The sequence below is a fragment of the Diaporthe citri genome (genome assembly GCF_014595645.1).
Source record: "Diaporthe citri strain NFHF-8-4 chromosome Unknown scaffold_6, whole genome shotgun sequence".
Classification (NCBI taxonomy): Eukaryota; Fungi; Ascomycota; class Sordariomycetes; order Diaporthales; family Diaporthaceae; genus Diaporthe; species Diaporthe citri.
In genome coordinates this window covers 4,276,420-4,288,972 of record NW_025064851.1, presented here as the reverse complement: position 1 = coordinate 4,288,972, position 12,553 = coordinate 4,276,420, and the positions used below count along the sequence as shown (strand labels likewise).

General features: G+C 53.3%; 2 protein-coding genes across 2 annotated transcripts; one reads left to right on the top strand and one right to left on the bottom strand.

Annotated features, from left to right (window-relative positions):
* Window positions 1-7,734: 7,734 nt before the first annotated feature.
* INS49_013119 (uncharacterized protein) lies at window positions 7,735-9,306 on the top strand (the record flags this gene model as incomplete). Its single annotated transcript, XM_043173820.1, has 1 exon — window positions 7,735-9,306. One exon carries the CDS (start codon window positions 7,735-7,737, stop codon window positions 9,304-9,306), a length of 1,572 nt encoding a protein of 523 aa, XP_043023117.1.
* A 1,529-nt stretch (window positions 9,307-10,835) lies between these two features.
* INS49_013118 (uncharacterized protein) lies at window positions 10,836-12,305 on the bottom strand (the record flags this gene model as incomplete). The annotated part of the gene is made up of 2 exons (XM_043173819.1): window positions 10,836-12,014; window positions 12,138-12,305. 2 exons carry the CDS (start codon window positions 12,303-12,305, stop codon window positions 10,836-10,838), a joined length of 1,347 nt encoding a protein of 448 aa, XP_043023116.1.
* Window positions 12,306-12,553: the final 248 nt, after the last annotated feature.

Below are 12,553 nucleotides of genomic sequence, written 5' to 3'. Positions count from 1 at the left end.
GGGCAGCCCCTATTAACATTCAAAGGCTGTATAGATCTCTGGGCGACCATATTCCGTAGTGGACGGATGCATCATCTAGAATAGGATCAAGGATCTTGGGTGTCACAGTCCTCGACCGCACAGGTTGTGAAGTCAAGGAGCAAGGGAGACAGCACTCAAGATTAGGTGTGGTACCGTTCAGTTCTTTGTTTGTATCATCGGGTAGAATTGAGAGCATGCTTTTCTTGGCATAATGAACCTTTGAATAACAATACTGCCCTACTTTTGTTTCTGCCCTGCCTGGCACCTTGGTCACGGTTAAAATGATCACAGTCTAAATTTGAAGATATTGTGATGAGCAGCTGAACACATGCTATTCTAATATAGGAAGACAAACTTCTCTGGGTTGAAATGCAAACCTTTGAGGACAATTGTGTTTAGAACACTCAAATAGAAGTTTTTAGTACAACAATTTTGATACTTAATTGGCAGGAGGGCACAAACTTGCGCAAGGATATTCTCAAGCACTTGTGAGACAAATTCGATACGGCACTTGTGTGTTCAATTCTACATAGCAAGGGCAGTCAGTTCTCCCAGTTCTTGACAGCAGTTGCATGCTATTCGACATTGCTGGTATCTTGTGATAACTGTGCAACGACCATCGTTACATTTTATGAGAAATTCCTTAAAACTGGACTTCCAGATTTCCGTACAACCATGATGGACCAGTCTGTGCATAGCCATTCTCAAGAACTCTGCTTATACTCATTTCTACAAAGACTATAGGAAAGCCTATATGTAGGATATCATGCTGCAGCTACTATGCACAACAGTTCAAGGGTTCTTACGTTTGATGTGTGAAATGGGGCGAAGAATGCAGCAATAGATCATATCTACTGGCTGGCTTACAGCTCGGTATTTCTTCTTGTTTTTACACAAGCATCCACCGCGATCTCTAAGCATTCTCCGACTTCTCAGGGAGCTTTTTTCTGATCAAACTGCCCACGCTCAATCTTTGAGCCGGTATTTATGGCGATTTTGTGTATATTGGAGGGCAAATTATTCTCCTGGACAAAATCCATTTTATTACAGTTCTGCAACAAGCTGACTTCGTAACTTGTCTTAACAAAACCAAAATCTGCGTGATTTTCTGTCTTCTGTTGTTGGAAGTCTTCCTCATCTGGTTGTCTTTCCGAGTCCTGTATATATATTTAGACGCATGTGTCCAGTATGAGGTCAGGTTACTGTCCTCTCCCTGTTGGCAAATCAGGGCTGATTGGTTCACATGCTCAATAGGGCCGAGGAAGGACTAAGTCTCTCTCTGCAACGGACGCTATCAGGTGGCTCTTTAGTGGTTTGGACGCCTTCCTGAGCTCTCAGAAGACTTCATTATCTCCGAGGGGAATTGATCATCTGATAATTCTGGGGCGCTAAGTTACTTGTGCGTCTGTTGGTTGTTCAGCGAACACGCGTAGGATCCATTATAGCTTACTTTCGTCTTTTTTCCACGTATTGTCCGCGAGTGGATTTCTAATCCTCGAAGGATTCGGATCGTGCCCTCATCAGTCTTGTGTTGGCGTTTTCTTGTCTTTCAGGGTGGCTTGAACATGTCAATGGTTGCCACTTGCCTGGCCAACGGCCACACTTCGCGGCTTAGCCGGACCGAAATAATTGCATGTGTACGTTGGAAGGATTTATGCCCAGCGTTTTCCCGAAATGAGTTTAGCTCTTCAACTTTTAATAACCAACATGGATGGAAGCAAGGTAAATTTTGTACTTCGATGTCTTTGCAACCTCTGCTGTGTTAGTTTTGATCTGAAATATTTCATTCAGGCGACTAGGCTGCAAGGTCCCTCCAAGGAAGTTAGACTAGCGTCGCAGATACACACAGGGAGAACTCTGTCTTGACCCATTGTGGATGCATTGTTACCCACTCTGAATCAGACAAACTTTTGTGTTGTTGGTCAATTTTGCAGTGTTTGTTGGTTGGAATGTTCGGCCGTAATCTTTGCAATGGCACGCTGCCGCCCGCAATTGTAAGCTTGTTCCTTCTCTTCCACCATCCTTTCCATTCCTTTCATTCCTTCCAATTTCTGTGTCCATTTTAAAATTTCTGCTCGTTTCAGTAGGCATAAGCCAACAGAGCATTTGAGGCTCATGTTAGTGTAATGCAAGTAATTAGTGAGGAAAGACAGGGTTGCATTGAGCAGGATCGCGGCTCTCAAACGGGGGCCATCTCCGTCGCCGGCCCATCATCAGGCTCGCATGTGACAAATTAACCCAAACATCTGGAACTGACACCACAGACTTGCTGACTCGACGCTGATGTATTTCGCTGTTTGGATCGGGATTTGACACCAAACCACATCAGCCTTTAACGCGAAAAGGCCTCGCAACGCTTACGCGTCACTGGGCCGTTGCTCGGTTTGCGACCATATCGGGATATTGGAATTCTCGGTAGCTGCGGTATATTTGATGGACTAACGCTTATCTCATGTCAGCGTATGGGGTCATACGCAAGGGCCATATTGAATGATAGTGCGACAAGAAGTATTATCATTATTGGCCCATGAGTAATCAGGCTTACGACTGGGACAGACCTAAGTCACGGCTGTCTGAATTGAGGGCTTAAGTAGATTATGAATAAATCTCTGGGGAGGCTCAACGACCTGTGACACCGAGCACTCGGAAGACTTGTGTGGTGTTTGACCCCGAACATAACTGGCACTAAGCTTGCCGGGCGTGGTTGCTTCTCCGTAATTCCGGCGTGGAGTATTCTCGGGCTTGAGATGCATGATGTGCTTCGAAGTCTGTTGGGCGACTCTGATCACGCCTTGAACGTTCGGAAGAAAATGAGCGCCATGGCTACATGACCGAGTGGTGAGCAGAGTTACAATTGTCTCGCGAGTTACGTGTGCACAATCCAATAATTACTGAGACTTGTTGCATTCATTCATGTAAGTGGAAACTTGCCGAAGAGTCCACATTCATTCGAACCTACGACAGACTAGAATGGACACGTGATTCTCTTCTCAGTGCCTTCTTACTAGTGTCGTCACACGGAGTAGTTTCTGTGTTTTAGCAAGATGAGACGTCTCGGTTGCTAGATTCAATAGTGTTTGAGTGAAAGTCCGAGGAAAGCGAGGTCTATCCTCGGCTATCCGGTCTGGTTGGACAGTCGATCAGTCTTTTAATCTCCGCAGTGACGACGTGCTGGAGTCATGCTGAGTCGAGACCTGATGACTACTTTGCCCGCTGAACCTGTGCGTCAAGTATCATCTCTGATAATTTCTATTCGTTGCTCATGGACTGGTGGCATGCCTCGTGCGCTGCTGTTCAAAACCTGAACAGCCATTCTGACGGCCCACATCATGTTGCGCAGAAACCAGAAGAGCAGCGGCATGCTTGTAGAGTATGCGTGGTGGAATACAAAGATTGGGGCCTTTTGTATGTGCTGTAAGCCACTTGTTTAGGCCTGGGCCTGAGAATAGGGTTACTTTGGGGTCTGGACAAGAGCGCAGCCGCCAGGGGATCAGTGAGTGCGGTGATTGCCGCCGCGCATCTTACACTCTATCATGTGCGCACGAGCATCCGAAGGATTGATCCCACGCCCAAGTTGATAGGCTGAGGGATCTTACCCCCAGATTCGTATTCCGACCAGTCGAATCAGAGGAAGCTACAGTGTCGATGATATCAAGAAGGTCTGCATGCGGTGTATTCCCAACTGGTTCGGGCTGGGGGCAAATAGGGGCAAAATCGTGACGCTGCCAAGTATTTATCCACGTGGCTGAATGCATACCCAGGCATGTATCCAGCTTGTGTCGAGGGACTTGGTGGGCTCCATAAATAGGCAAGCCAGCACAGCAGCGACAGGACTAAAACAGTATGGGTGCGCAGAAGCAAGTTCTTGTGGGGAGTGTGCGCCCCCAGAACGGCCATGTTTGAAAAATCCGGATCGAAACCTGGGGGCTGCTGCGGGCAACCGCCTCAGGTGAGCTGATCTGGCCTGTGGAACACGAGAGGCGCCGACAGGCGCGGCGGAATCTTTCGTGATAGGCGCAAACGGGCAGCACAAACTTAAAAATGACGGGAGGCCGTATTGGTCTGGGCGGACGGGGCTAGTTCCGGAAGGCATGGTGTGGAATCTTAGTTGGGCGGGATTCATCTGCATTGTGAACTTTGGAAGCTGAGTGCTGACGAAATGCTGGGCTGAGGCGGTTTTGGGGGCTGTGATGCAGCTCGCCAGGCGTGTTTGCCGCTGGATCCTTGGTAGGAGGCGACCTCTTGACCTGATCAAGGAATTAGTCAGGTGGGGATCAGCGAGGTAACAAGTCAAGAAGCGGTCTGGTTAACATTTTGCCTTGGGAATGTCGGCCTTGAACCACGTCCGTCACAAGGGAGTGCGAAATTCTCACATAGTGTGGGCATGTTGCCTGGGTTGCACAGTCGGGCCGGAAAAGAGCTCGCAGCGGCGAGTCTTCGGGGAGAGTGACTTGGCAAAGCTATCTACGGATTGTAGGCATTGCAAACCCACATGCGCGGCGCTTTCGGCGGGACATCTGATGCATAAATCCCGGCGCAGGCCGAGTAATCCAGCGAAGAACTCGGGAGCGAAACCATTCTACGCGGACTACCAACCAAGACTTCACATCCTGTGTCGTCCGTTCCGTAAGGCTGAGGCGATACAGGGGAAGCCCGGCTTTAAATCCACCTTTTCTCACCCGAAAAGCAGGTGGCTGGAGCACGCCAGGGGTCCTCAAGTGCTGCTGCTGCACGTCGCCCACAGATTGGTTGCCGGAGATGGAGGCTCGCTTAACAGGGGCTCCAATTAGGACCGTCCCAACCTGCTGGGACCGGCTGTCTCAGATGCTTCCATGTACTGATACCTGCTGGTGTGTACTCGGCATGCCTGGGGAGTGATGACTACCGGGCGGGGAGGCGACATACGAGGAGAAAGAGGCAGGTCTAGCAGAACCGTGTCAGCTGAAATGAAGAATCTATCGAGTATTGAGTGGCAATGGAGACTACTGTGCCATCGACCTGGGGCAACAAACTTGAGCGCGCGGGCGGCTCCTTTTCAGCTCGAGCAACTGGCTGCGAGCAGGCGGTGAAGGCCGCTTGTCTCTCGCTAGGTAGGTACCGGGCCATTGACTGCAACTTGCCCCTCTCTTGAATCTAGCAGTCAGAACCTGCCTCGGGGCCGCTGACAAGTCGATCTCTGAAGAGATGCAGCGGAGGACGAGGTGCCCTGCCCTCCAGGGGTCGGTCCTGTAGGGCTGAATCGTGCCGATGTGCGCCAAGGCATAGGCATCTGATCCCGGATATATTGGAATATCCCAGGGCTAGTGGACATGCCATCGACATGGGATACGTACTTTTGTTTGTGCTCCCCCTTGATTGGCAACCAACAGACAACCAAAGTCCCGTTCCATCTCACACTCCGGCAGACCAAAGCCACATCCACTGGCCACCTCGGCTAACAAGGAATAAAAGAGGAGATCGTGCGGTTGCACATGCAACCTGTATGTAACCAACGCGCAGCCAACCGCTTTGCCGTTTTACGCGTGACCATCCTGATCTGCTTCATTTCCTGCAGGCACAGATGGATATGTGCGCGACACATGCACTCACACGTGTGCAAGTGTACATCCGTACACGTGCGAGATGCACGGCTCTGCGCAGTCCCTGGGCAGAACCAACGACACGAGCTTGTTTTCCGACGTTCGGACTCGCATCTGGAGAACGCAACTCCAACGGTCAAGCCACAACAGGAAACAAGAAAGGGACGGGGATCTTGGTAGCCGCGAACTCCCGGTCAAGTTGGCGAGACCCGGGTCGATGCCGTGGCTCACCTCAGCCAAGAGCAGGCCCGCTAGGGCCCGTTAGGCCGGGCCGGATGACCAACTGGGGACGAACGAGACGATGTGATGCTGAGGGGAGAGGGAGATTCTCATACAGGCACTGAGCCTCGGGCGCAAAGCATGGCCTAACAAGGAGGTTGAGGTGTTGGGCCCAACTTCCAGTCCGGCGTTAAAAAACCAGCTTGGCCCGAATGACGGGACCGAGCCGGAAACAATTGGCCCCCTATTCTTCTCAGCCAACAGTGGTCATATCCCCGCTCGACCATCAGACTCAGTCATGCGGGTCAAGAGGCAGCTGAAACATCAGGACCATCTTTGCAACGGGACCACCCTTTTTGGTCCAGGAGCGACGCTGTCTGTGTATGGCACAGCAGAGGCGCTCGTGTCGGTGGTGGCGCGTCCCGGGCCAAATGTCTCTGCCTACACTACTCGAGCGCGCGCAGGATATCACGATACGATACTACGCAAGACTCGGCCTAATGCCGTGATAATGCAGGCTGAACCACTTCCATCCTTGACGGAGTTTGCTGACTGTGGAGCAATTTGGAGCAATAGTGTCCTAATTATCTTGGACCTGACCAGACTCCAGACTCCAGACTCCAGACTCCAGGCTACCCAGACCACGCACGGTGCGGCGCCGTCTCTCATCACCCAAGAGGTCCGAGCAACGGCGCGGCGCAACGCAGCTAATAATTGACTGCAGCCCTGTGCAGGGTCAGGGATTACAGCACGCTGACACCGGCCCACCTGGACGGGGCCCTGCCATGGGGTGCGAACCTCTCTCAAGCTTCCTTCGCGTGCATGCGGTAGGCTGCTGCATGTGTCTTTCCCGGGACATGGATGACGATCGCCTCCATGATCTGGGGTTGGACGGCGTCTAGCATGCTGCCTGACCCCAAACGACCTGCGTCGAAGGGCGTCTACCATGTACATCATGTACCCAGGTAGTCTGTGAGTGACTGGCCTGGCGCTTTACGGCCCCTGGTCCCTTTGCTTTGCCGCCACAAGAGCAGACATGGCTTGCTGCTTGTCGGCCATGGTTCTCACCAACCTCCTCCTCCTCCTCCTCCTCAAGTGCTCCTCCTCCTCTCGCTGTCCGGCAGATGGCTATGGGAGCCAGGACACTTCCCCCATCCTCATGACCATTCTCTCACCGCGCGTCAGACGGTACCAGGCTATTGGCACTGTCTCAAGTGAGCCTTTGCTATTGTACCCTACGGGCTGACTGGGAGGCGGCCCGCTTTTTCGATCCATGCTCACGGCGTGAGACTCTCTCTCCCTCTCCCTCTCCCTCTCTCCCCCAGATGCCTCGCCGCTCCAAGGGGCCCGCTCCCGTCCACACGAGCTTGACTTTGCCAATATTGCCGATCCACTTCCTCTGCGATATATCAAGGTTGGCGCTTTCCACCTCTTCTCATCATGTCGGTATCTCGGAGGCTCGTTCCTCCTCCATGCCCATCCTCCCGTCCCAGGCCTTCTGCCACTTCTGTTTTTATAATTCATCGGACTACCTGAATGGTCTGCTCGATCCCCACCCATCTACTGCGGCATATAAGGGATCACATTCATGTATCACCCACCTCTTTCGCATTCCTCCCGCTTCACTGGCCTACGACGGATCTTCTTCGGACTCTCGGTGCGTCTGGGCTGCAGCAGCGCGTCTCACCGCAACAGCCGTCTCTGCTCGCGCTGCCGGTAGCATACGCGTGACACACCCGAGCACCCCCAGTCATCTGTCGTGTATAACTCACCTCCTTCATACTGCGTCCAAAGAAGGAATACCCGAGCCTGCCGATCTTCGTGGGCCACACCTCCTCGGCCGGGCAAGGTACCATCACGTCGTTGATTGTTCTTGAATCCTTGCCTGAACATCGATCAGTAAGCTGCAGGAGACATGCCTGTCCTCACATCAGCCGGCAGCGACTCGGATTCCTCCCAGCTCAGTGGCCGTCTTCATGGAGGCCAGTCAGTATTTTCCAGATCCAGCCTACTACTACTCATCTGCACCTCCACGGCTGCAATCGCAGCCTTGTACATCCTCCAGAAGCTCGTGCTGCCTCGCTTCTCTGCGCCGCGCCCTGGGCACTATATCAGCGGCAATTCCTGCCCGCCACGAGGATCTGCCTCCTGGATCTCGTCTGACTCGAAGAAGCCGCACCTTACAAGCAGCTGGGCAAAAGCCAGACAGGGACAGGGTCAGTTCGAAAAGCAGGCTAGCTGGACCATAAGCAGAGGGGAAGCAAGTGGCACAGCGCCGGTGGGATTGGGTGGGCCCGTCGAAGGAAGCAGCCTTGTTAGGAGCATGGAACAAGAGGAGAAGACAACGCACACCGGAAGAAAAGGGTCACGTGGGGTCAGCAACGACTCGAGCTACGGCGCCGGACAGGAGTCAAGCGGCCTGCCTCGTCCTGACCTTCCTCCCTTCCCCGCCGCTGCTGAGGAGAGCGGTCATGTCAGAACATCATCATTCCATCATCCACCGCCCTTGGGCGGTGTTGGCGATGAGTTGTCGGGCTCCGCTGAGCAAGAAAATAATAGCATGGATGGTGACTTCGTCGCGAGACAGTGGGGCTATGGAGGTCTCATGACCACGAGTCGCTCTACGGCTCCCTTTTTCGGTCATCCTTATGGTGTAGCTGACGACTTGGGAGTAACTTACTATCCGGATGGTGGTTTCAATGCCCTCTCGGTCGTGGGCAGAGGGGGGCTACCAGCACAACAGCACCTCGAGCTGGACTCCTCTAGACAACCACAGTCTCGGTCCATGACCCCTACAAATCGGACCACAAGCTCGTCACAGCGCGGCCGCCAAACGTCTTTTGAAAATCGCGGGCCAGTCGCGAGGTATGCGCAGTCGACTCCCACCGAGTTAGAGGCCGTCGCCATCGACTCACCAGGCTCTGGATACTACCCGGGGCAGACACCTGGCTACACCATGGATGGGACAAGCCCGATCACTGAAAATTCCGGGGAAGGATCTCAAGCCGGTTCCAGCCACTACTCACTTTCCTCCAGCTCGTCCACGCGCAGAAGTTCCACCAGAAATATTTCCATACCTGCAGGGGCCGACGGACCCAGCTCAGCCGGGCCCATGGACGGATACCACGGCCGAAGTCCTCGCTCGAGCAACTCATTCTCCCCCTCCTCATACCCACCGGCCTCTCCTCTCCTGCCCCCTCCACCGATATCCGACTACCCCTTTGACCCGGCCGCGGTCATGTTCCCCGGGCCAGGCGCAGTTGACGGAGGAGTCAGAGTCGTGTACATGGACCACGACCATGACCATGGCCATGACCATGAGGATAGTGGCCACGGCGAAGCCGCCGACTCCTACGGTCATTCCGGCGGCAGCAGCTGGACGCGGCACACCCGCGTGTACGGCGGGGGTGGGGTGTGCCTCGCCTGTGCTGCGGCCGGGGGCGGTGGGTTCTACGGCGCGAGGGTCCGGCCCGAGGACAAGCGATAATGCGACGGGGAATTCTTTTCAGGGACGTTTTCACTTTGTTAAAACTGTTGCGCGAGTGTTTCGGCTTCTCCTTTTCTTTTTCGACAATGGCTGCATCGATACCGTTTCTTTTGTGAGGCTTGCCTTTGGTATAGATACCGATCTAAAAGAGGGGGGACGGGGGCTGGGGCGTTTTATTGCCATGTGCTTTTCTCTCGTATCATGTTGTTGTCTTCATCCTTCGGCTTGCTTATAAAGATTATGTTCACACTTTCTTCTCTTTATCTCAACTTCCTATGTCTGCATTCAAGCCCCGCTTCATTTGAGGGAACGGACAGGCGGTACATGTTTTCTTGACGGTGGAGGCGGCGGCGCTGATGCTGATGCTGATGATTCTCATGATGATGATGACTTTAACGACTGTCACGACTACCTTGTTTGGTTTCTGCCCGCATTGGTGTTAGGTCGAGGTCTCATACACGGCACATCGAATACCCGGATGGCAACTTTTGGTTTTGGGCGTTCTCACAGCTTCACATGGAAAAATACACATGCTGTTCCACGGAAATTGAGTGGGGTTGAAATGATTGAGTTGACAAAAAAATCAAACACACTAGGCTGAAAATGTTGCTTCTTTCTTCTTTTGATAACATGGTATTGGTTGTTCTCATGAGCACATCAACGGGTTGAGTGATACAGGCACACCTCTCTTTGGCTCACATTTAGGTGGACACAGACACTCATGAGTTCCCAAAGGGGTTTGATTCGTGTACACTGATTAATGTGGAATGAGTGTAAAGAATGATGAGAACGTCAGTATATATATGTGCCTATATATACACATATGGAGGTGTCTTCCTGGAATGGGCTACAATCATGTTTTGGCCCCTTGATTTGATTAAACTGCCACCTATCCTTGAGGTCTCGGACGGGGAGTGGGAGAAGCATGGGCTGTTCTTAGAAGGATGGTTATGTTGCCAACTAGCTAACATGATATGATACCTAGGTAGTTGTGATCAAATTATCGGTTAATAATGAAGCTTGGGCGGCGACTTCTGAACTGCATGGAACTTGTGCAAATTTCAATTTTCTCGTAACTCCGACAGCTGAGTGAAGGGACGAGGAGGTCCAATTCGTTCAAATGATGCGGCAGATAGCCAATAGCCATGGGACTGGTAACAGCCCCGAACCCGGCCTACTTCCACTTACGGGCAACACTGTGGCAAGGTTCGCGAAGTCAGAATGGAGACTCTGGCTGTACAAGTTCTTCATAGAGTTTATCAGACTGGATCACATTGCACAGAGCGAGACTCAACCTGCCTCCAAGTTGCTTGCAAGGTGACAATGGAGGTTTGGAAGATATTGACTACCTCAAACCCTCTATTTTCCTCTCCCAACAACATGACAGCCAAGCTCAGTCTTGATTAATGTCCTGATTTCACCTTTCCTTCTAGGTGAGTCTTGAACCCAGTGATTCAGACTCTACCCTATAAGAGTCGTGACAAAGGTGTGCAGTGCCCCTTTGAACAACTGCAATCTGCCAAACACAATCATTTATCCTCGTTCTTCTGCTGTGCCTCCTTGTCTGAGGACTTGAGTTTGTTTATGTCCATGTAGATAGCAATCGCAAGGACCACGGCCCCGAAAACAAGTCCAACTGGGCTAACCCAGGAGTCAGACCCTTTCTTGCTGCTGTTGGAGCCCATTTCTGCACCCTCCTGTGCCGTTGGAACCACACCTTCACATAGGTCCCAACTATAATAAACCTTAAGTTCTGGGTAATGCTTTTCCAGTGCTGCTTTCGCGCTCTGGGCCTTCGCGACAGACGCGTAATTTCCGATGAGCCACTTGCCGGTCGGTGTGTCGCCCTGGGCGATACCAGCAGCAGGTTGGACCGTGAAGCCCTGCGCGCGGAGTTTCCTTTTCAACACTGGGTACAATTTTGCTTCCCCATCCAGGAATTGTGGGGGTGCGATGATGTAGAGGCTCCTGGTGATGAGCTCTGGGCCCTCCGGAGGCTTGGCACGGCCCTGGTATATGGAGGCAGTCTTGATCGTCTTGCCGAGTACGACGCACTGGTCCGTCTCCGTCACGATACGCTGTAGCGCCTGCGCCTGCTCGGCTGTCCAGAACTCAAACCAGGCCGTACCCTCCCCCACGCCCGAGTCGAGGATGCGTCCCGGCCCCAACGGCTCCAGGGCTTGGGTGACATCAAGTAGGGATGCTCGGATCGGTACATGCCTGAGCACAACCATCCGTGCCTCCCTCTTTCGCACCCTCTCCCGCTCGGCAGCCCTGGCATTGGCGGCAGCTCTCATGGCGGCGGCAGCCTCGGCCTTCTTTCTAGCAGCCTCCTGCTCCCCCTTCTTCCTCTCGACGGCCTTCGCCGCCTCAATCGCCGCCCTCCTCTGATCCTCCTCCCTCTTCTCCTCCTCGGCCTTCTTCTGCCTCTCCGCCTCGGCCCTCTGTGCTTCGCGCTTCGCGCGCCTCCTGGCCTTGCGCTCTTCGTCTTTCTTCTTTGCCTCGGCCGCCTTCGCGGCTTCCACGGCGCGTTTCACCTCTTCACGTCGACGGGCGAGATCCCTGGCGACTGCGGCCCTCCTCAGGGCATCAGCTTCTCGCTGCTGCGTCGCTGAGTTTGCCTGCGCCGCAGGTTGCCGTGCCCACCACCGGAGGTCATACTTTGCCTTCTTCACTTGGTCCCCGAGTATTCGAATAGCAGCGTTAACCTAGGACAGCTTAGACGTCTGCATTGCTCAAGGGTTCTTCTTCTAATTTCTTCCGATTCTGAGAAGTAGGGCCCGGGCTGAGGGGGGAGGGAGGCTGGGATTCAGCAGAATGGGTCGCCTCACCTTTATGAATTTGTCATTATCAATACCCTTGTTGTGGTCTGAATGTGTTGCCATGCGCAATGCATTCCCTGCCTTCCGGATCGTCTCAATCGAGTCTGATGGCTTCACGCCTAGGGTTGCGTAATGGTCGTCCTCGTAGTTGTCCTTTTCGCCGGATGCGAACCTCATTTGCTGGCGTGTTGCCCATGGCACCGCGTTGGCCCCTTTGCGGTTGAGGACGTGGCAGCCGAGGCGGCTCGAAAACCCACATGCCGAAGTTCGACAACCCAGGCCTGGGAGCGCGCTGAGGAGCAGACTAGTCATGATACGACGCAGCGTACATCAGGACCATCGCGTGGTGCGAGTCCGGCGGTTTGTCAGGTGGTGGGCCGATTTGACAGTTGGGTGTCACACCCCACATGCAGAGATTGGCAACG